We start from the raw sequence: 21,755 nt of genomic DNA on the forward strand, positions 1-21,755 counted from the left end.
TGAGTATGATTAGTTTTTCAACCAAGGCAAGCTACTGACAAATAAGTTGAAGTTACAATGATTTTAGCAACCCTATTTAAAGTCAGCTTTTTGCAAATTCTAAGATTGTTATATTGACGATTTTTTTCTAATACAACCTGACTTTCTTTCTCGGTACTGGAAATTCAAGGGGTCCGTTTTTATTTTCATACATCAGTTGATTTTTAACACTTCTTTTATTTCCTAAAGGGTCTAGATCTACTTCTGAAGTATTCTTTTATTAATTCTTGCAGATAACATGCATGTATATTTTGTTCATAAGAAGTAACATAAGAATCCAAGTATTTATATATTTTTTTTATACTCTGACGTGGGTATTTCAAAAGTGTCCATACACCAATTTATTTGTGTAGATAACAAAATGATTTGTAAAATTTGAAATGAAATTCCTCATGAGTAATATAATTCTTTAAACAGAAAAGGAACTTATGATTCATTCTTAGTATTTTATTTTTAAGTCCCACTAATCGAAAGGCTGGTTTCGTTTTAGCATGGCCTTTTTTTACGCAACAAAGCGGTGTTTTAAATGCCTTTTGCTTATTGTGTATAACCTATGCCTTTTTATGGTAAAAGAAAAACTTTGAAGAATTCTTTTTCTCAGAAAAGGATAAAGAAATGCATTGTGCGCATTCTTAAAATTTTCTCCAAATAAATGACCAGGAAATTCAATCTGATGAACATTTTTGTGATGGAGAATTTAATTTTTGCAAAAAGTATGTTGTGCGTTGTCTTTTTGTTCTCATGCTTTATGACAATACCAGGTAATGGTTTTATTTCTATTACGTTGTTACTGACATACATTTTTTAAACGAGATTATTTCAGATATGCAATCGATGAACCATGCAAATTTCTCACACTTATTTAAAGAGGATTTTACAACATAAGGTCAGCTAATTGAATTAGAAATTCTAAGGTAAACTTAATGGTGCTTTTGAAAGTGTTTATAATTTATAAAGTACAATGAACATATGAATATTAAGTAATTTGCTGAATTTATTAGTAATTTAAGTTTTGATGATTTTTTTTTATATTGAAATGCAATTACTGTAGTTTTATAGGAATAAGGACATTTCTACCTTTTTTAAAGTCATTTAATTTTGCTAAGTGGATTGCGAGAAACCATGTGGTATTTCCGAGACGTACAAATCAATTCTTCGAAACTGCTTGCCTGCAGTGCTGAATGCCGCATTGGACGATCGACTGAAATGCTCGTAAGTTACTATTATACGACAGTACGAATCATTCCTCACGAAAACATTATTTCTCAACACAAACAAGTTAGCGTCCAAAGAAATATATCAAGTTCATCCGAATAATATTAAAAAGAACTAAATATACCTGAAAAGTTTAAATGTATTTTTTTAATCTAGGGAACGTATTCGTGTTTTAAAAAATGTTTAAAAATCTTTTAAATCTTTCACGCGGGTATGTTGAGGCTACACCCAGAGATATTCTATTTGCCTCAACAATATGACGTCATAGTAAGCTATATGACGTGAAGCTTAGAAATAATGATTTCTTACTTTTTATATTTAAAGTTTAATTTCAGGTCCATTGAAATATATGGAGATAACGAACAGTATTCAAGCTCAAAAGTCCATCAAACAATACAAAAAACGAGCAGAGCAAACACGGACCTCCAAACATTAGAGGTGGGATCAGGTGCCATGGAGGAGTGAGCATCCACTGCCGACCGGTCACATCCGCCGTGTGTTCCTTGTCATGATCGGGAAATAACGGAAAAATCCGTCAAAATTCAGTGTGTAAATAAAGGCCTAACAATTAGTATGAAGAACGTCAGTCAGCATTTGACTCAATGATAAATTGTATTTGCTGACAAGGTCATTGTATCGACCATAGAACTTACGAAATGATGACTTTAAACGAGACAGCTGATATTCTTCTTTCATCAACTTGTTTGTCAATAATTTACCTCGTTTTAGAAATTGTGCCTACGTAGAGCATGCTCTTACGTCCAAGAAATGAATTGAATCATTCAAAAACATAATATAAAACAAATCTTGTCGTTTTTGGATGGTATAAATAGCTAAGTATTTATCAGGGGGGTTAAATACCAAACCCGTGAAGTCATAACTATTGATCAAATATTTGCCGAGTGAAAATTAAACGTGACGAGAATTCATGTAAACAAATATATGAAATGGGAGTTTTAAAGCATATACCATGAATATTATGTGTGATTCATAAGGAATCAAAGATTAAGAATCAGGTACGCTGATGTATTCTTATCATGTTTTCTTATAATGAACACAGGCAGTGCTTTGAAATCCCGATCAGACTTTCCCCTGTTGTTCTATAACAACAAAGTTGCAAAAGTTCAACACTAAGCCGCATACTTTTAGACATAATTTTTGTTTGTAGCGAAAGCTTGTATTCTATAGTACTTTGAAAGTGCTGCTAGAATCTAGCAAGATGTAACATGAATTGATGAGAATTCTTTTAACTTTTGTACAAAATGTAATACTTTTGGTAAGGTTTCATGCGAAACTTTGGAATATTTTTTTCTTTGTCGGGAGAGTAGGGTTCTAGCAGCACTTTTCATGACCCAATGATGCTTTTACATAATTATTTTCACAAAAAGTAATGAATTATCCCCGGGGTAGTGTTGAACTTTTCACTTTTTCATTAAGGCATTTTTTTTCTATTTATAGACGTCACGTGATGACGTCGTTTATTGTTTATTGTTGTTTAACGTCCCTCTCGAGAATTTTTCACTCATATGGAGACGCCACCACTTGCCGGTGGAGAGCTGCAAATTTTGACCTATACTCGGCACCTAGGGCCATTGAGCAGTGAGGGATCTTTTTCATGCCAGCACCTACAGCGATACGGGGCCTCGGTTTATACGGTCTCATCCGAAGGACCGGTCTCCACGTCCCACAGTGGGATTCGAACCCGCGACTTAAGGATCAACTCCTTAAACCGCGACTCTAGAGCAAACGCTCTATCCACTGCGCCACGCGGGTGACTTGATGACGTCGAAGTGGAGTGCTTCTTTTAGCCTAAGACTTAATGACGTCTATACAATGGATAATATAGTAAATGTTTAACCCATGGCTTTTATGATTTATCAATGTTACATTTTACGAAAAAAAAGTCTAAATTCGACGAAATATGATCTGGGTACTGCCTTAACATACCTACGCATTTGATGAAACACTAGTAAATGTGTAATTTATATTTGATTTCATTTCAGTTCTATTGATTCGTACTGGACATGTGTGAAACATGTTTCAGCAGTTTGTAATGTTCCTGTCAGTGGACTTATTTTTGACCTAGCTAGTGAAGTAATCAAAGACCTTGTTTGTAGCGGTAAGATTCATATTGCTATAGGAGTCTTTTTTCCCGTTTACATTTTTTTTTAAATCATCTAAATTCATTTAAAAACATAAACACGTTAAGAATTTATCGATCTATCTCCTCAGTCAATGGAGAGGTATTTAAGTTAATGCCTTATGCTTGGCTTCTTTTCAATTTTCCTGTTAGAAGAGGAATTTTATGGCATTTCTGTTTATTTTGCAAAATGTGTCCGCTAGCTATACAGTGCATTTTTACTGTAAGTCATTTGGCAACAAAGAGTTTTACGTATATATGACTTGGCAATTTGCTATGTCTACTATAATGTATTTGGTTGGATTTTGTCCTTTTTTGGAATGGGAGGGGATTCTTCCTCTTGTGATAATTGTGACTTAAATGTTAACAAACTGAATTATACTGATTACTCTAAAATGTCTGCTTTAGAGTCGCAGAGTAAGGAGTTGATTCTTACGTTGCGGGTTCGATTCCCACTGCGGGACGTGGAGTTTAGTCTTTCGTATTAGACCGCATGAATAAAGAAGAATGACCAAGGTCCTTTGTCGCAGTAGGTGCTGGCACAAAAAAGATCCCTCACTGCTCAAAGGTCGTATGTGCCGAGTACAGATCTAGATTTGCAAGTGGTAGCGTCTCAATCAGTGGAAAATTCTCAAAGGGACGTTAAACAAATTTAAACAAACAAAAGACCAAACTTGTTTTTCTGATACACATTTTATATTTTCAGGGACCAGGCTGAATTATTCACTGCCGCTACAAATCTTTGGTATCGTGTTCTGTTATTTCGTACTTCAAAAACACCGTGGTTATTATTAGACTTAAAAAATGTATATCTTGTTTGTTCATGCTTTAATCAATGTAATGTTAAAGCCTACTAACATCCTGAAAAATCTTAAATAGACTAGAATGTCTACAATGTTTTATTCTTACTTGTGCGTTTTATATATAATAGTGAACTATATTGAATGAAAAAAATATTGAGACATTCATGAGACCATTATTTTGGCATAGTTTTTAAAATAAATAATTGTACATGTATAGGTTAAAATTTAAGGAATAAATCGAAATGCACATGTAATTAATGTAACGATAAATAAATGATATGTTTAATATAGTGAGTTTTCCAATGTAGAAAATTTTTTATAACTATTAAAAATGAATGACATTGAAAATTGTTGCAATTACTACTGACTTTTTTCTCTATGTAAGTGAATACGTTTTCAAAAATTATGAGTCATTATTAAACATCTGTTGATATTGTAAAATATTGAAACCTAATCTAGAGGCATTTATATAAAGTTTATTCTTTTCTATATGTCCAGCTTTGACTTTATTGAATGTAGTACTGTAGCCTTGTGAAGCAACATATCTGTGCCTCTTTTTATGAAATAAAATACAGAAACGTAAAAAGTGGAGCTAACCGAAGCGAAAACAAAAACCGAAAGTTAACTCCAAACAAAGGGACATTGCACAGATGTTACATGTACATGATTTAAGAAATCAATCGGATTCTGAATCCATGTCAGGTTTAGATGAATAATCGGAATCTGATTCACACAACCCGGCTAAGAAGGACAAATAAAGGAAATACTGTGTAATGCTTGAATGTCACAGGACTTTGATTCTCGATCAGCGGATTGGAATGAAAAGTAACGATATTTTTTTTTTTTCTATAACATATCTAACATTTTAAGATTATTTCCTATGGAAAAGTTAGAATTTATCTCAGTTAATGTAAGGGGGTTATATTCCCCTGAAAAAAAGACGAAAAAATCATTCATGGTTGAAAGAATGCAACTTAAATATTATTTTGTAGCAGAAAACACATTTTGTTGAAAAAAAGATGAATCTATGTATAATTTAAACTGGAGAGGAAAACATTTCACGCGTATAGTGACTAAGCATTTAGTAGGTGTGTCTGTTCTATTCAATGAAAAATTAGTTGCAAACATAATAAATGTCAAAAAGTCTACTGATGGTAAGAAAATTTTGATCTATCTTGATGTTAACGGTAATATTTTTACAATAGTTAATATATATGCACCTAATGAAATTAAGAAAAGGTGTGAATTTTTCAAAAAATTAAAATATTTTATTTAAAAAAGTTGTGTCAACGAAAATATACTATGTGGAGACTGTAATTGCCAGTTAAGCAATAATGCTGACAAAAGTGTTAATTATTTAAAAGATTTGATAAGACATTATAATATGGATGACATATGGGCAAAACAAAATCTAGGTATGTCAGACTTTACTTGGTGTGATGCAAAAATGACCCTAAATGTAGAATAAATGATGTTTTATTAGCGAATGTTTTTATTATAACATAGCAGATATTAAGGTTAGAAAAAATTCAGGTGCCCATTCAAACGGAAGTCGAATTAGTGACCATAGATTTAGTTTTGATATTATTAAAACGAAAAAAAGTCTCGGATATTGGAAACTTAATGTTTCCCATCTCGATAATGAAAAATACAAAAAAGGAATTTTAGATATTATTCAAAGTATAGATTCCTCTTTATCCTCTTTAAGCCCTATAATGACATTGGAGTTGATTAAACGAAAGGTTAAAGATTTCTTTATTTATTTTGCAAAAAAATGAAGAATAAAATAAACAAAAGATAAGATGAATAGAACGCAAAATAGAAGATATGGGAGAAGGAAATGTTGATAATTTTGATTACAAAAGATTGAAAACTTTAGAAGCGGAATTAGACGCTATATACGACAAAAAATCTAAAGTTGTGCAGATAAGATCTAAAATTAAATGGATCGAGGAGGGGGGGGGGGGGGAGAAACTCAATATATTTTTTTAAATTTAGAAAAGCGCAACCAATCCTCAAACATAATTAGAGAAATAAAAACAATAGAAGGGAATAAAATCAGTAAAACTAATGTCATTTTAGGTGAAATGTATTTTTCTATAGTGATTTTTACACGAGTAAAGACATTTCAAACAAAAAAAATGAAAAATAAATATTTATCTGAGATAGAGGATATCCCTAAATTAAGTAAAGAAGATAAAATATTAACTAGAGAAATTTCCAACATATGAAGAGGCGTCTCCATATGAATGAAAAATTCTCGAGAGGGACGTTAAACAATTAACCAAAAAAAAAAAAAAAAAAAAAAAAAAAAAAAAAAAAAAAAAAAAAAAAAACCAAGAAATTTGAAAAGTATAAAGAGGCTGTTGATAACATGAAAAAAAAAGAAGAAAAAAGCACCCGGACTAGATGAATTTCCTTGTGAATTTTATCAATTTTTTTTTGTTTTTTGTTTTTTGTTTTTTTTTTTTGTTTTTTGTTTTTTTTTGTTTTTGTTTTTTGTTTTTTGAAAATTAATTGGTCCTTCTATTATAAAGCCCTTAAAGATATTTTTGATAAAGATGAATTGTCTTACTCACAAAAACTTTTAAAATGAAAAACAACGGCTGGCTTTCTAAAACCTGCGAAATGACAAGAGGCATTAGGCAAGGATGTCCTATTTCCGCTCTCGTATATCTCTTTGTCGCAGAAATTTTGGCTATTAAGATAAAATGTGATAAGGATATAAAAGATTATCAATCAATAATTGCGAAATTAGAAAAATCCAACATGCGAATGACTTAACTGTAGCCTTACAAGCCGAAATATCAATGAAGCGCATTCTGGATAAATTACAATTTTGTGAACATGCGGGATCAAAAGTAAATACACATGAAACAAAATGCATTTTCAGGGTTCTCCATCATTTGAAATTTTACTGTGTTGCAGACTTTACGTGAACCACTCATATTCGCGGTATTTTCGCGATCAAATTCGCAGCCGGACCACTATTCAAAATAATAACACACACCTCCTCACACACCTCCTCACGCACATACACACACACACATTCAACTTTTTTGAATCACCAATTCGTTATACATATGGTATGATCGTACATATTAATAAATATAAATTAATAGAATGGATATTTCAAACAATTTTCCATATAATAATGTACATACAATGTACTATAAGACAAACCAACTGTACCCCCCCCCCCCCCAAAAAAAAAAAAAAAAAAAAAAAAAAAAACACACAACTTTAAAAAAATACGTACGATATAACAAAAAACCTTAAATAATATACTTATATCACTATCAACTGTATATTAAACCTTGATATTTTTGTAAATACGATGTATATTTAACTTCATATTTTACACTAGAAGGAAGTTCTTGTCGATAAAATCGATCTACTTCCCCAGTTCAAAAGTAAATTTGCCGTGATTTTTGTCAGTTAATCGAATTTACGAATTTAAAAAAGGAACATTAGAATCTTAAAATATTTTTAGGGGTTGCCTTTAAATTTTTCAACAATACATTTACATCAATGAAATGATTACTACGGTACCGTAACGATGTTTGACTCACAGTGCCAACAAAATTCTAGAGACGTGGTTCTGAAGTAATAAGACATATACTCTAAATGTTTTTTTTAGTTTTTAAAATAATATTGAAACATGCAACTAGCAGTTATACGGTTACATGGAAGTGTGAAAACAAATTATTTGTCTTTGTTTCTTCATGCGTAAAGTCCAGCAAGGGTCTAGGAGATAATTGATTATGTAAAGTGAAGCAAGACAAAGTGCCCTAATTAAGAGATAATTAGTTATGAGCCTTAAAAATTGAAAGACCGTAGATTTGTTTGATTAAAGTTTCAGTTAGAGAGGATTTATATTCTGATTTTCTAATTATCACAGATCTTACTGTGTCGCAATTTTTTTTTACTCTGTAACACGCATATAATTTGAATCGTTACTGTGTCGGGGAAAATTTTACTGTGTCGAGGCCGACTCAGTAAAACAGCTCATGGAGAACCCTGCATTTTGTTAGATATTTTGTTATGGTATAAAAATCACGAATAAAGCAGTAAGATGCTTAGGAATCTTCATTGGAAACGACAAGTAAGAATGTTTACATTAAAAATTGGATTAAAATTTATAACGATTTTGAAAAAACTTTTTGATTCCTGAATAAAAAGGAAACTGACGTTATTTGGTAAATCATATATAATAAAGACACTTACTATATATAAACTTACATGTACATATGTTGCTTCAATACTTAATCTTCCTGATATTGCTTACCTAAAAAATACAACGTCTAATTTACAACTTCATTTGGGATAAAAATGAATGAATAAAACGAAACACGCTAACAGGTAGAATCTCAAAAGTTGGCCTCTTAATCGTTGATATTGAATGTACATGTAAATTAAAAGCTTTAGAAGCGGCTTGGGTACCTAAGTTGTTAAGAAACAAATGTATTTTGTACAAAATTTTTGACGGCTTTTGTAAAAAAAAAAAAAAAAAAAAAAATGCTCTTTACGTGTTACGTTTCTCCGATAGAAAGATAGAAAATATGGAGAAACTAGGGAAACTACCTATTTTTAATCAAAAATGTGTTGCTTCAATGAATGTAAGCCTTGTTCTTTAAACAAAATGCTTTCCGATAATGTTCTTCAACAGCCGATATGGAACAATTGTAATTTTGTTTATAGAGGAAATAAATCATTTTTTAAAAACTGGATAGCAGGTGGGATTTTACATGTTAAAGATTTATTTGACGATGATGGTAATTTCAAATCACTGTCAGCTTTTTCTATGAAAATCTTGTACTCAAAAAGTTGTAAACCGTGTTATCAAACAATTTTAAACAAAGAGTACAGTGTTGAACTTTCAGAATGGAAAAATATATATCAATGTAAATTATATGACATACCCGATAGACAACTTACAGAATTCAACTAAAAACTTTTAAACAAAATTTTTTGTAATAATTTCTATCTCAGTAAATGGAAAAAAAGAAACGAATAGTCATTGCAAATTATGCCATGTGAGCGAAACTTCAAAACATCTAATTTTTTAAATGTAAAAATCTTACTGAAATATGGAACAGATTAAGTTTTTACCTGAAAATATATATCAAATGGAAACATGTAATGATTGGATTTAGCTCTGAGAGTAATAAGAAAATTGTATCACTCAATGCACTCATCTTTTATGTTGCCTATAGAATTTACAAGTATAAGATGTATTGTCGACTACATTCATTGGATGAAACTGGCTTCAACATTCTTAATCACATAAAATCTTTATTTTCTATGCTTCAATTGTGAAAAATTTGATCTCTCTTGTACACTGCACACTCTTTATAAAATTTTGCATAAAATATTTCTGAATACATATTTCAATTGCTTTAGATTGTCTTAAGTCAATATTGTCATATTATCTTATGTTTGTGATGTAACTTGTTCTTAATATGTTATATATATTTCAGTGTTTGTTTGTTTTAAGAAATGAAAATAAAAAAAAATTTAAAAAAAATGTAAAAAAAATCCATGCCCTGCTCAAAAATTTGTATTGATTATAGATTTTTATGAGATCGATTACTTTTTGTTATCTTTACCTTATCATTACAATGCAAAGATCTGAGGAGATCTTGTCATATCTACCCCCAGTCTCTGGCTATACTTAGATAGAATTGACCCGGTGTTCAGCTGTTCTGTTTGAGCTGACCACATTTTTAACCATTATGTCTTCTTCAAGGGAGTATAAGACCGTAATGTTGCGTTTAGATCAAAATATACAAAAATATTCGGAAAAAAATATTTAATTCTCGTTTTGAAAACACAAAAAAACCACGATTATGATACATGTAATGCATTACTATACGAAGCAATGCTTCACGAAAATAGGGCAATGTTTATGGTAACTCTTAGCCAAAACATCAGGAATTGCCCATGATGGATAAATGTACGTATTTTTTCATGAAACTCAATAATTCAATAATACTAACTGAGACCTTGAAATTAAATATTCTCAGGTTAATTGAGGATTCCACAAGTGACAAATATTTTTCCCTAAAATTACCAATATACTTAAAAGCAGTAAAATTCCAATATACTTGATATAACCGTGAACACGCCTGCAATGTGTTAAATGACCAATATACTTAATTTAGCCGTAACTTTTACATTTTTTGTTGAAAATCTTTGATACTAAGAATATAGAGTTATTTTACAAGAGTGGACAAGATTATATGGTCATCATGCACATGCATGCACATGCGCGCGCTTGCAATTTGTTAAATGGCCAATATACTTGATATAACCAGAACTTTTATACTTCTTGAAATGAAAATGCTTTGATACTCAGTATATGAATTATAATTATAGTGTAGACAAGATGACATGGTCATTATAAACATGCATGCACGTGCGCATGCGTGCAATACGTATATGCCCAATATACTTGTTATAGCCGTCACTTTTATATTTTCTTTTATAAAATGTTTCGATACTCAGAAATAAGATGGTTATATAGTACAGACGAGATGACATGGTCATCCGTCAAATGCATGCACATGCACGCGTGTGAAATGCGTAAAACGACAAATATTTTTGATTGCCTTATTTAATGAAGCTTACAGGAAATAAGACACCAAAAGGGAGTTGGGGGGCGTTTTGGAAACATCTGTAACGGTCCCCGTTACAATTATATCTAGTAATTATAGGACTGACGATACGAATTATATTGTTAATCGAGAAATAAATCCTTCGGCTTTCATAGATTTTTTTTTTTTTTTTGTTTTTTTTTTTTGTTTTTTTTAGATTTATTTCTTGATGAACATAATAATTTTCATAGTTAATGCTTACAATTCAATTTTGGTGAAAAACATGCCACTTTTCATGCATTAACACATTATTTAACTTACTCGAAAATATTTCACAAAACTTATATACCGACAACTGTGTAGAAATATATCGATTGGAAAATTACACGACTCTCTGGAACGAATCCAAAAGCCTGTAATGGACAAGCCGGGTATAATTTAAAACGAGTTTCTCCGTTGTCATGTTAGTTATTGTCTTAGATAAGTGCATATATAAACGCAAAGATTACATTTAAAAAACTGTTATTTTGGCGAAAATTAGACACGGGTGTATATCCAGTAGGACGAAATAACAATACTATTTTTACATTATCTCACAACGTGGTAATAGCTTTGACCCTGGAAGTTAAAGAGGTCAAGCACAAAATTATTTGTATCTTTAAATCACAAGTCCTTTTTTCTTATTTTGATCACTGAGTAGGATAATAACCTTATGTCATTCGTTAATGCATATCTCAGCTGGAAAAGAAATAGACATCCGTACCGAATTCTGTAAGTCTACATAATTGTTTTTAGTTCCAAAGTTATTGTCTACTCTACAAAAGGCGCATGATTAGCCGGTCACAGTCAAGTTCAATGAATCGCCTCTACACTCTAAGACACACTAGTTGGGACATAATTTTTGACTATCCATAACTGTTAACATGACTTGTCTGCATGTCGCTTTCACAAACTCTCGCTGGTCAAAAATCATCTGAGTTGGACACTATATATAAGGCTCCCGTACCTCTCTAGTGAGTCCATATTTTAATGTCAAAGTCCTACTTGTTGAAGGACTGTAAACGTTTAGGCTTGTAATATTGAGATGATCTCCTCTATGAGTCTTCTTCTGAAAACACATTAAACAAGAAAAGCAGTATTTATTCTAAATGGATGTGGTGGATGTGTGTTTCAAATAAATAATACACATTATCAAGAGGGAAAATTTTACCGACCCATGTTGATGCTTGAAAATTGAGGAAGGAAGTTATAACTAAAGCGCCATCAAAGCATATGCTAAAAGGGACAGATGTTTATATTTAGAAAATGAAAAACAAACATATTTCACACTTCCGATAGCTTTTTGTTTACTGTGAATTAATCTTGCATATTTCAAACACAATTCTTGCCCGGAAGTCACACCTTCTGAGGTCCAAGTTTCCTGTCGTCTCAGCATGAGCGAAGTGTAAAGCAAACGACTCAAACACTCATAATTCTATAACGTTGATGGATACTAATGCATGTAATAATTACTAATATACTTTAAAAAAGAAAATGAAAAAAAAAAGATTCTATACATGCATATATTAGTAACGTTACAATGAAAATAGTAGTAACATTGATTCCGAAAATGATTGACGTTGGTACAAAAGTTACATGACATCATGGTTTAACTGTTGAAATACCATTGATATAAATGATGAAAAAGACATACTTGGAGTTGACCCATGAAAATTCAGATGTTACAACTCCTAACCTTCCTCCATCAAAATCGATTACAAATTCTAGAAATGTGTAAAAAATTGCAAAGAGCACCCTTTTCTCATGGGCACAATTATTTTTATTTTCCTTTGTGTAGTAGCATACATTTATGTGTCAATTAAAATAACACGTGTATTTATATAAAAATACAAGGAGAGAATAATATAACTGGATATTTTTTATGTTTCTTCATGCTGCACAATTTCACCTCGGCTCTGTTTTTGCTGAGTTATGATCAATAAAATCAAAACCAATGTTGAGATGAAATGTGTCATTTATTAAAAATGTCGAAAATAAGAAAAAATATATACATAAACATGATAGAGGATCAGACCGCAAGGTAAATTTACAGATAAACAATACTTGCAAAAATATTTAAAAAAAAACAGTAAGTATGCAGCAAAAAGAAGGCACATCAACAATAAATATGCCAGTGAAATTGAAATATATTAATGCAAAATAAGGTAGGAAAGACTGGGGTGGTGTTGGGTGTGCCAAATTTTTTGTTGTTATCGATAGCATAGATGAAGCAAAAATGACCCAACACTGACTGATCAACTACCGACGGCATCAAAACACGTAACCATGATGGTCATATCTGACTAGCTATTAGCATGCATAAAGGAAAGCTTTGACCATGGAAAATTTTGGAGTTGTGTAACAAGTAGCCGGAACTGAAGAAATGGGGAAAATTGCATAACATGCACCTGACACCTGCAAGGCATGAGAAAATTCCAGCAGATGAAGAAAAATCAAATACTGAGTTTTAAAGCAATGCAAAATAAAATATTTGCTGACTTACATTTGAACAAAAGAAAATTAAATAGCTTCAACACAGAAATGAAATTATTTACATAATTGTTGTTGCTCAAAAGAAATGATATGATGCTTTCTACAATAATAACACTCATTTTTATTAATTGTAGCAATATATACGTAAAATCGATGTTTTTTTTAGTTGACGTAGCATTCTAAAAGATAGCAAATTAATTAACATTTCTATGTCAATTTATAATACAAACACCCACCATAGACGTGGTTTCTCCTTTTTAAATGCAAGGTCATTCTCTTCAACAAACAGTACTCCAATAATTAAATTTCGGTGAGGTACAAGAATACACAGGTATGAAATTGGGGTGATTTTGTCCTCTTCTTAAGAGCGTTAACATTATGTATCATAATAAAAACGATGCACGAGGCACAACCCTTAAAGATGGACTTAATATTGAAAACAAACGATGAGTTGTCGTTCTATTTTGTCTGTTAAACAAGATAACAGTCTTCGTGTAAAGTACTTCTCAACAAGTGCCACAATTAAAACAATATCTTAGTTTCACATATTATACCTAATTTCAAGTACCAACGGTGTACAGAAAAAATAAACAACATGGAATTATTTTGAATGAAAAGAAAAATCCCCTCAGGACAATTATTTAAACATTTAAACTGCACTACCTGGGGATTCTGAAATTTGATATCAATCATTTAATAGATAAAGCCATATTGTCACCATTTCATACGTCCAAACACGTTAACGAAATTGCACGTAACAAAATACATGACTGTACATTTTTTTAATAAACTACAATCGGGACCAGCTGCATCTTGAGCTTTCAAATGACATATTTTCGTGTATAAAAAATCAGTTAAGTCCCTTGAACTTTAATCGTTCAATAAACTTTTACATTAATTTGGAATCTTAGTTTTACGACAATGAGAGTTCACAAAATGCATCTAGAGTGGCAAGTATTGTTCAGTGCAAACCATCCAATACTAAAAAAGGGAGTCATTCTCATGAAAATCTGCAAAACTCTTAAATTACCGTGGTAGATTTGCTATAATTAATTGTTACTAGTAGTATAAGGCGTCTAGCTAGGCGGGTCAACTGAGTGCACTTTTGGGCCCTGGGGGGATGGGGGGTCAACTCAGTACACCCCCGAGGTCAAGGTCAGAGATCTGGAAAAACCCGCACGCGCTCTGCACATTCTGAGATCTGGAAATTCCTGAGATGTGAGATCTGGAAAAACCTGCACGCGCTCAGCACTCACCTGGAAAAACCTAGCCATTATGACGTCATACACTGTATAAGTATTGCATGTTTCTGACTTGAAGCTCATTCTCTTGTCAGTTCCATCAGCTGTCGACATGGATTCTGCTATGAAAAAACTGTTACATGCCCAGCAACTGATGAGATGGAGAAGACGGGCGAAAGAGTTAGAAAGAATTATTTACAACAATAAACACAGAGAATTAGCGCTCAGAAAAAGAAATGCGAGAATATTAAATAGAACGCAGAGAGCCCAAGTCCAACAAGAACAACAAAGGACTGTGTCGGATGAAGAACCACACTCATCAGCCCATTCACCACCCCGGAAGCCAAAGGCCATTTCCCAATATTATCAAGTGAGACTGAAACAAGCCAAGCATTCCAGAAAATTTAAAGCGCATGAAGATGTCTACAGTGTGAATTTTAAGGAATTTCCAGAGGAGGAAAACAGAGGCTTTGTTCGGCGATTATTTAGAGACATGCTGCAAAATGTCAAATATCAAATGCAGTGTAATCCTAACGATTACCTACGCCTGAACATACGCCATCCTTCTCTGGATTCCGACATTTGGTACGAGTTTACCCAATGTAAACATTTAAACGAGGACGTCATTTTAGACAAAATAGAAGCCGTGCAACAATCCAAGAAGGATTTTAATCTGGGAGACGGGGCCATGGAATTCGACATGTTTCGGGTCAAGTATCCGGAAGGGAGTGGTGGAGACAAAACCAAACATCTGATGGTGAACAAGGAGAGTTTTAAGAAGAGGAAACAATCCATCGTTCAGATCGACAATCCTTGGGATCAGTTTTGTTTAGCTCGAGCCATCGTAGTCACCCGGTTACACTGTCAAAAACCGGAACATTCAGAGAGTTTAGTTGAATGGGAAAAAAGATGGATACGTATGCGGAAAGGAGATGTAAGAGCTAATGACCAGAAAAACGAAGCTCTAGCTCTCATGGAACAAACCGACTGTGATATCCATCGGCCTTGTGGACCCGAAGAATGGGGGAAATTACAACAGGTGTTAGTCCCTCGCTATCGATTGAAAATATTCCAGTTCAAGTCCACCTCCTCTAAACTCAGTTTAGAGCCCCTTTACAAAGGCTACGGAGAGGGAACTTGTTTGAATGTCCTGTTAGACGACCATCATTACGATGCCATCATATCTATGCCTGGTGTGACGGGCAACCCATACTACTGTGATCATTGCGACGTGGGCTACAGTCATATTGAACACCATCGTACCCAGTGTCCACACCGATGTTCCTTTTGTTTAACAGACACTCCCTGCCCTCCAGACGGGAGCCGCATTCAATGTAGCCAGTGCCAGGGATTTTTTCAGAGTAGGACTTGCTACGAAAACCATCTACAGCCTCACAGTATGAATACGGCCACCACGGTATGCAGTTTAATGGGACGATGTAGGCACTGTCAGAAATGGATGCCTAAAAAATTACTCCCTCATCATCATTGCGGAGGACAGAAACAGTGTAAGATCTGTAAGAAAACCGTAGACACGGATCATCAGTGCTACGTTCAACTCAAGCCCGAGAAAAAGAAAAAGAAAGGCAAAGAGACCTTACAGTTCTACATCTATTTCGATTTCGAATGTACGCAGGAAACCGGCATCCACGTCCCTAACCTGTGTGTGGCACACCGCGTATGTCAACATTGCGGTCACTTACCCATAGAAGATCCCTGTCCTCACTGTCGACACATGGGACCCCGTCAACACGTGTTCCGAGGACCAGAGACCTTAAGGCAGTTCATGGACTGGTTATTACAACCCACTACAGGAAATAAGAATTCCGCTTTATTACACGACGAGGCCATCATCATCGCCCACAATTTCAAAGGATACGACGGACAGTTCATTTTAAATTACCTGGTTCATACCGCCTGCCTGAAACCTACCGTCATCATGAACGGCAGTAAAATCTTATCCATGCAAATCTGCGGACTGAAATTCATCGATTCCTATAATTTTTTACCTTTTGCCCTGTCCAAGATGCCCTCTGCTTTCGGATTCACCGAACTGAAGAAAGGATATTTTCCACACTTTTTTAATACGGAACACAACCAGAATTACGTGGGGCCTTATCCACCGGCAGCTTACTACAATCCGGACGACATGTCTATAAGTGGACGACAGGCTTTTTATCGATGGTACGAACAACAAGCCGGAAAAGTGTTTGACTTCCAGAAGGAATTTTTAGACTATTGTATTTCAGACGTCGATATTTTACGACGATGCTGTGCTCAGTTTAGAGCCACCCTCAAGAGCTTGGTCCATGTAGACCCCTTCCAGGAATCCATCACTTTTGCCAGTGCGGCCAATTTAGCTTACCGTCGAGGATTCATGCCCAAAGAGACCATTGCCATCATTCCCAACCTGGGGTATCAGCCTGCGCGTCGATATTCCGCCAAAGCCTGTCGGTGGTTAAGCTGGATGAGTCACCAGACCGGATCTCACATCCAACATGCTAGAAACGGGGGAGAAGTCAAGATCGGAACTTATACCGTCGACGGATACCAGGAAGCCACTCGCACCGTCTACGAATTTTACGGATGCTATTGGCACGGATGCCCCACCTGCTATCCGAATTTACAGACCGAAAGTCATCCTCACCGGACCCAATTTACTTATGAACAATTACACGAGGAAACTTTAAGACGGAGTTCTGTTTTAGAGGAAATGGGGTACTCCCTCCGTAGCATCTGGGAGCACGAATTCGATCAACAGGTACAAAGAGAGGTAACTCTACAGAATTATGTACGAGACCTGGACATTCCAGATCCTTTGAACCCCCGAGACGCGCTGTACGGAGGTCGGACTAATGCCACTAAATTATATTGTGAGGAGGGGGACATGAGATACGTGGACGTCTGTTCCTTATACCCTTACGTATTAAAACACAGACCTTTTCCTTTGGGCCATCCTCAGATCATTACAGACCAATTCCAGGACGTGAGAACTTATTTCGGCCTCATTCACTGTCGGGTCTTACCACCCCGAGGCCTCCATCACCCCGTTTTACCTTATCGCACGGGAGGCAAGTTATTGTTTCCATTATGCCGAACCTGTGCGGAACGACAGGACTCTACCTCTAAACATCGATGTCAACACGCAGACCAGGAACGCAGTCTTACGGGTACCTGGGTGACTACAGAATTACATAAAGCCCTGGACATGGGTTATACCTTAGAGCGGATTTACGAAGTTTGGCATTTTTCACAAAGCAGTCGAGATTTATTCAGATCTTACATCGATACCTTCTTAAAGATCAAACAGGAAGCTTCTGGATTCCCACCTGATTGTCAGACGGAGGAACAGAAACTAGATTACATTCGTAAAGTCTCAGACAGAGAAGGGATCAGGATGGACCTGTTAAGTATAGAAAAAAATCCGGTGCTAAGAACGATAGCCAAACTCTTTTTAAATTGCTTGTGGGGAAAATTCGCTCAACGCCTGTTATTACCTAAAACTCGATACTTGACCGAAGAAGAGGAACTACAGCAACTCTTACAAGATTCGACCATTGACATCAAAGGGATAGAACTCTTAGAAAATAAAGAGCAGGCCGAATCGGACATGATGCTGGTCAATTATCAAGAGAAACAGGAATTTGTGGAAGAGTGTCCCTTCGGAAACGTGGTACTGGCCTGTTTCACTACCGCCCATGCCTGATTACACCTCTACGAGACTTTACAACCTTTGGGAGATCGGGTCCTTTATTTCGACACGGACAAAATCCATGTGTAAAGTCAAAGGATTGACTCTCAATTATCGGGCCTCTCAGATCGTGTCACCAGAGACTTTAGAAAAAATGCTCCAGAAAGAAATTGACGAAATCCAAGTCTCGTATCCCTACAAAATACAGAGGACTCGTCAACATGAAGTCAAGACAATACCTTTAGAAAAACAATATAGAATTGTCTATGATAAGAGACAATTGATGGAAGATTATAACACTTTACCTTATGGTTATTAAAAAAAAAAAAAACAAAACTGTATTTTAAATGTGTTGTCATTTTATGGGGAAACCCCCCCCCCAAAAAAAAATGAGGGGTTATAAAAAGGGGGGAAAATAATATAACACTTCAGTCATGGCTGGTGTTGATAAGGAGCCAGACTACCTTCCTGTTTACCCTAAATATGCTCTGCTCTTAAAGAGAGAAGCTACCTTTGATGATCGATGGCCCGATTCTTTAAAAGGATTAATACCCGACCTAGCCAAAGCCGGATTTTATTACAGAGGAGTGAGTGATAAGACCATCTGTTTTCATTGTGGTATGACTTTAAACCTCTGGGAACCTACAGACGATCCTTATGTAGAACATGCTTATTGGAACCCTAATTGTCCCTACATCAATACCTATGAAGGACGTGAGTGGGTGATGAATGTATTCATTAACCATTTACTCCGGGCGGGATACAAACCTTCACCTGAAATCAAACCTCTACTAGACCAAACCTCTACAGAGATCCAGGCCACAGGAAAATGTCACATTTGTTTAGAGAGAGAATTACAAATGGCTTTACTCCCTTGCGGACACGTATGTTGCTGTTCATTATGTGCTCCCACCTTCCGGTATTGCCCCATCTGTCGAGCCGATGTGAAGAGAACCCAGCGTATATTTCTGTGTTGACTATGAATAAAAAGGATTGAAACCCTATTTTTCTCTTCATTTGTCATCATGCAACCTGAGGAGACACTCCCGTCTTTTCAATTGAAACACGAATTTACCATGGTGGTAGCAGGACCTTCTAAATCGGGGAAAACGGAATTTGTCAAGAAATTGGTGGAAAATTTACATTGGATTACCCCCATGCCACAAAAAATTGTCTGGTGTTATCGGGAATGGCAACCTGCTTACACTACTTTAACAGATCGGGTCTCCTTCATTCTAAATATTCCAGAAGACGATGAGAAATTAGTGGCCAATATAACTATTCCTCACTTACTCATTTTTGACGACATGATGGGAGGAAAAGCCATCGAATCGATCGTGGATTGGTTTACCCGTAAAGCGCATCATCGGAATACCAGTGTGATTTACATCACTCAGAACTTATTTGATCGAGCACCACAGCATCGCACCATTAGTTTGAATGCTCATTATTTAGTGTTGTTTAAAAATCCCAGAGACAAATCTCAAATCAGTGTCTTGAGTCGACAGTTAGCCTTACCTCATTTGATGTCGGCCTATCAAGAAGACACCAGTGTTCCTCACGGGTATCTCCTGGTGGACTTGAATCCACAGACCCCAGACGAATACAGATTGAGAAGTCGATTGTTTGAATTGTTAACTATACACATGCCACAAGAGTATAAATAAAAATGTATCAACATTACACTTGTCATTCATCACTATGCAGTCGTCATTGGTCGACCTCTCTCGGCCAAGAGTAAATTAGTGAAAACCTTACGACGTTTACAGCGGGAACGAGATCCTGCCAAGCGGGCCCATTTAATCGAATTAGGGCGTAAAGCCTTATTGAATTGGTTTGCTATGGGAGCTCGAAATTTGATACGTGGGGTCTTACCCATCAATAAACAGACTCAAAAGTTTATTAATAATCATCGTCAAGATTTAAGCATCATAGCCGATAAGTCGGCGAGTGATCAAGACAGAAAAAATGCCATTTTAAAACGCGGAGGAGCCGGATTTCTAGGCGGAGTCATCATTCGTCATTTATTTAAATGGAATGCACCTAAGAAACGACGTGTCCGTCGTTTGAAAAGTGTGGTAGTGCGAGTCGATAATAAGAAACAAAGAGTGTTTCCCGACTGGATGGTCCGAGTAGGAGGAGGAGCAGCTCAAAAGACCAGAAAGAAGAGAAAACCTCCTAAGAGAAAACCTACTCAAAGAAAAGCCCCTGGTGGTAGAAAGAAGAAAAAAAACCACTCCCAAAACTCCAGCTCAACGAAAAGCCATGCCCGAAAGTCTAAAAAACGAAATCAATCAGTATTATAAGGAACAAAGACAAAAAACTATTGGGGAGTTATTAAAGAAACAAGCTGAAATGAGAATGGATCGTCCTATGGGGCCCATAGGCAGTCAAAGAGCTACCGATTTAGAAGTGTTTCCTCGAGTCAATGTGGGAATTCCCTCTCCTAGAATTAAAGTCCCCATTCACACTCCTAAAATAGCACGCTTTCAACCTCTGACCGCTTCTACACCTACACTTCCTAAAGGAATGAGATATAAATGTCGATATTGTTCCAAAATCTACGTCACCCAGAAAAATAGAGACAAACACGAGAAGGACAAACACGACATGTATGCTCCTCCTCCTTGAGAGTATAAAAAGGAGAGAAACATGGGACATGTCCTCATTTTAACCCCAGGATGGCTAAGAAGAAGAAGAAAAGAAGGACTTGCTGTTCTACACGATTAAAACCTCATTGGCCTCTTTTAAGAGTGTTATATGACCCTCACTATTCCTCTCCATTAAAGACGGGTATTTTAAAACATTGTTCTGGAGATTGTATTCTCAAAATCTGCGAGATCGTGTATAACCTATTAAAAGGAGTGTTACCTCTCAGTTCGGCTCATAAACGAAAACTAGCTCCTAAGAAACACATCTTCAGGAGACTGGTCAAACCTCAATCTATCCGTAGACGACGAGCTTTGTTAGTCCAGCAAAAAGGAGGCTTCTTCCCTCTCTTAGCAGCAGCCGCTCCTTTACTTTTGGGAGCAGCTTCTTCCCTCCTAGGAAAATGAGTCGTAAAATGGTGTTAGTTCCCGAGGTCTTATTGAACGATCTCAAGGCAAAATTACCCAAACCTCCGGAATTTCAATCTACCATCAGCTTAGGTCAGGAATTGGACGAGATTACAAGACGTGAAGATTTAACCCCAGAAGAAAAAGTCGCTTTATATGGCCAGGAACTTCATCGATATAGGAATTATTTACAACAAGCTAGACAGGAACCTATTTCTAAACCTAAAATTTCAGCAGCTCCAGCAGCAGGAGCAGCTCCAGCCCCAGCAGCAGCAGCAGCAGCATCACCAGCAGCCCCAGGTGAGATTGAAGATGAAATCCTTGAAACAGTGAATAAAAACATGAAAAGAAAAGCTGGATTATTATTAAATCATTTAAAGAAAACCAAGGTGTTGAGTTGGAATAAAGAAGGTGAAATTAGTTATCGAGGTCAAAAAGTTCC

General features: G+C 35.3%; 1 protein-coding gene across 1 annotated transcript; it reads left to right on the plus strand.

The window, feature by feature from the left end:
• The first annotated feature begins 753 nt into the window (after window positions 1–753).
• On the plus strand, window positions 754–4,189 carry LOC133204234 (uncharacterized). The gene is made up of 4 exons (XM_061339976.1): window positions 754–800; window positions 1,146–1,251; window positions 3,258–3,373; window positions 4,101–4,189. The coding sequence occupies exons 1-4, from the start codon at window positions 755–757 to the stop codon at window positions 4,187–4,189; spliced, it is 357 nt and encodes a 118-aa protein (XP_061195960.1). The 5' UTR covers window position 754.
• Window positions 4,190–21,755: the final 17,566 nt, after the last annotated feature.

The sequence above is a fragment of the Saccostrea echinata genome, unplaced genomic scaffold (genome assembly GCF_033153115.1).
Source record: "Saccostrea echinata isolate AGI-Se365-2 ecotype Australia unplaced genomic scaffold, CSIRO_AGI_Sech_v1 ptg000052l, whole genome shotgun sequence".
Lineage (NCBI taxonomy): Eukaryota > Metazoa > Mollusca > Bivalvia > Ostreida > Ostreidae > Saccostrea > Saccostrea echinata.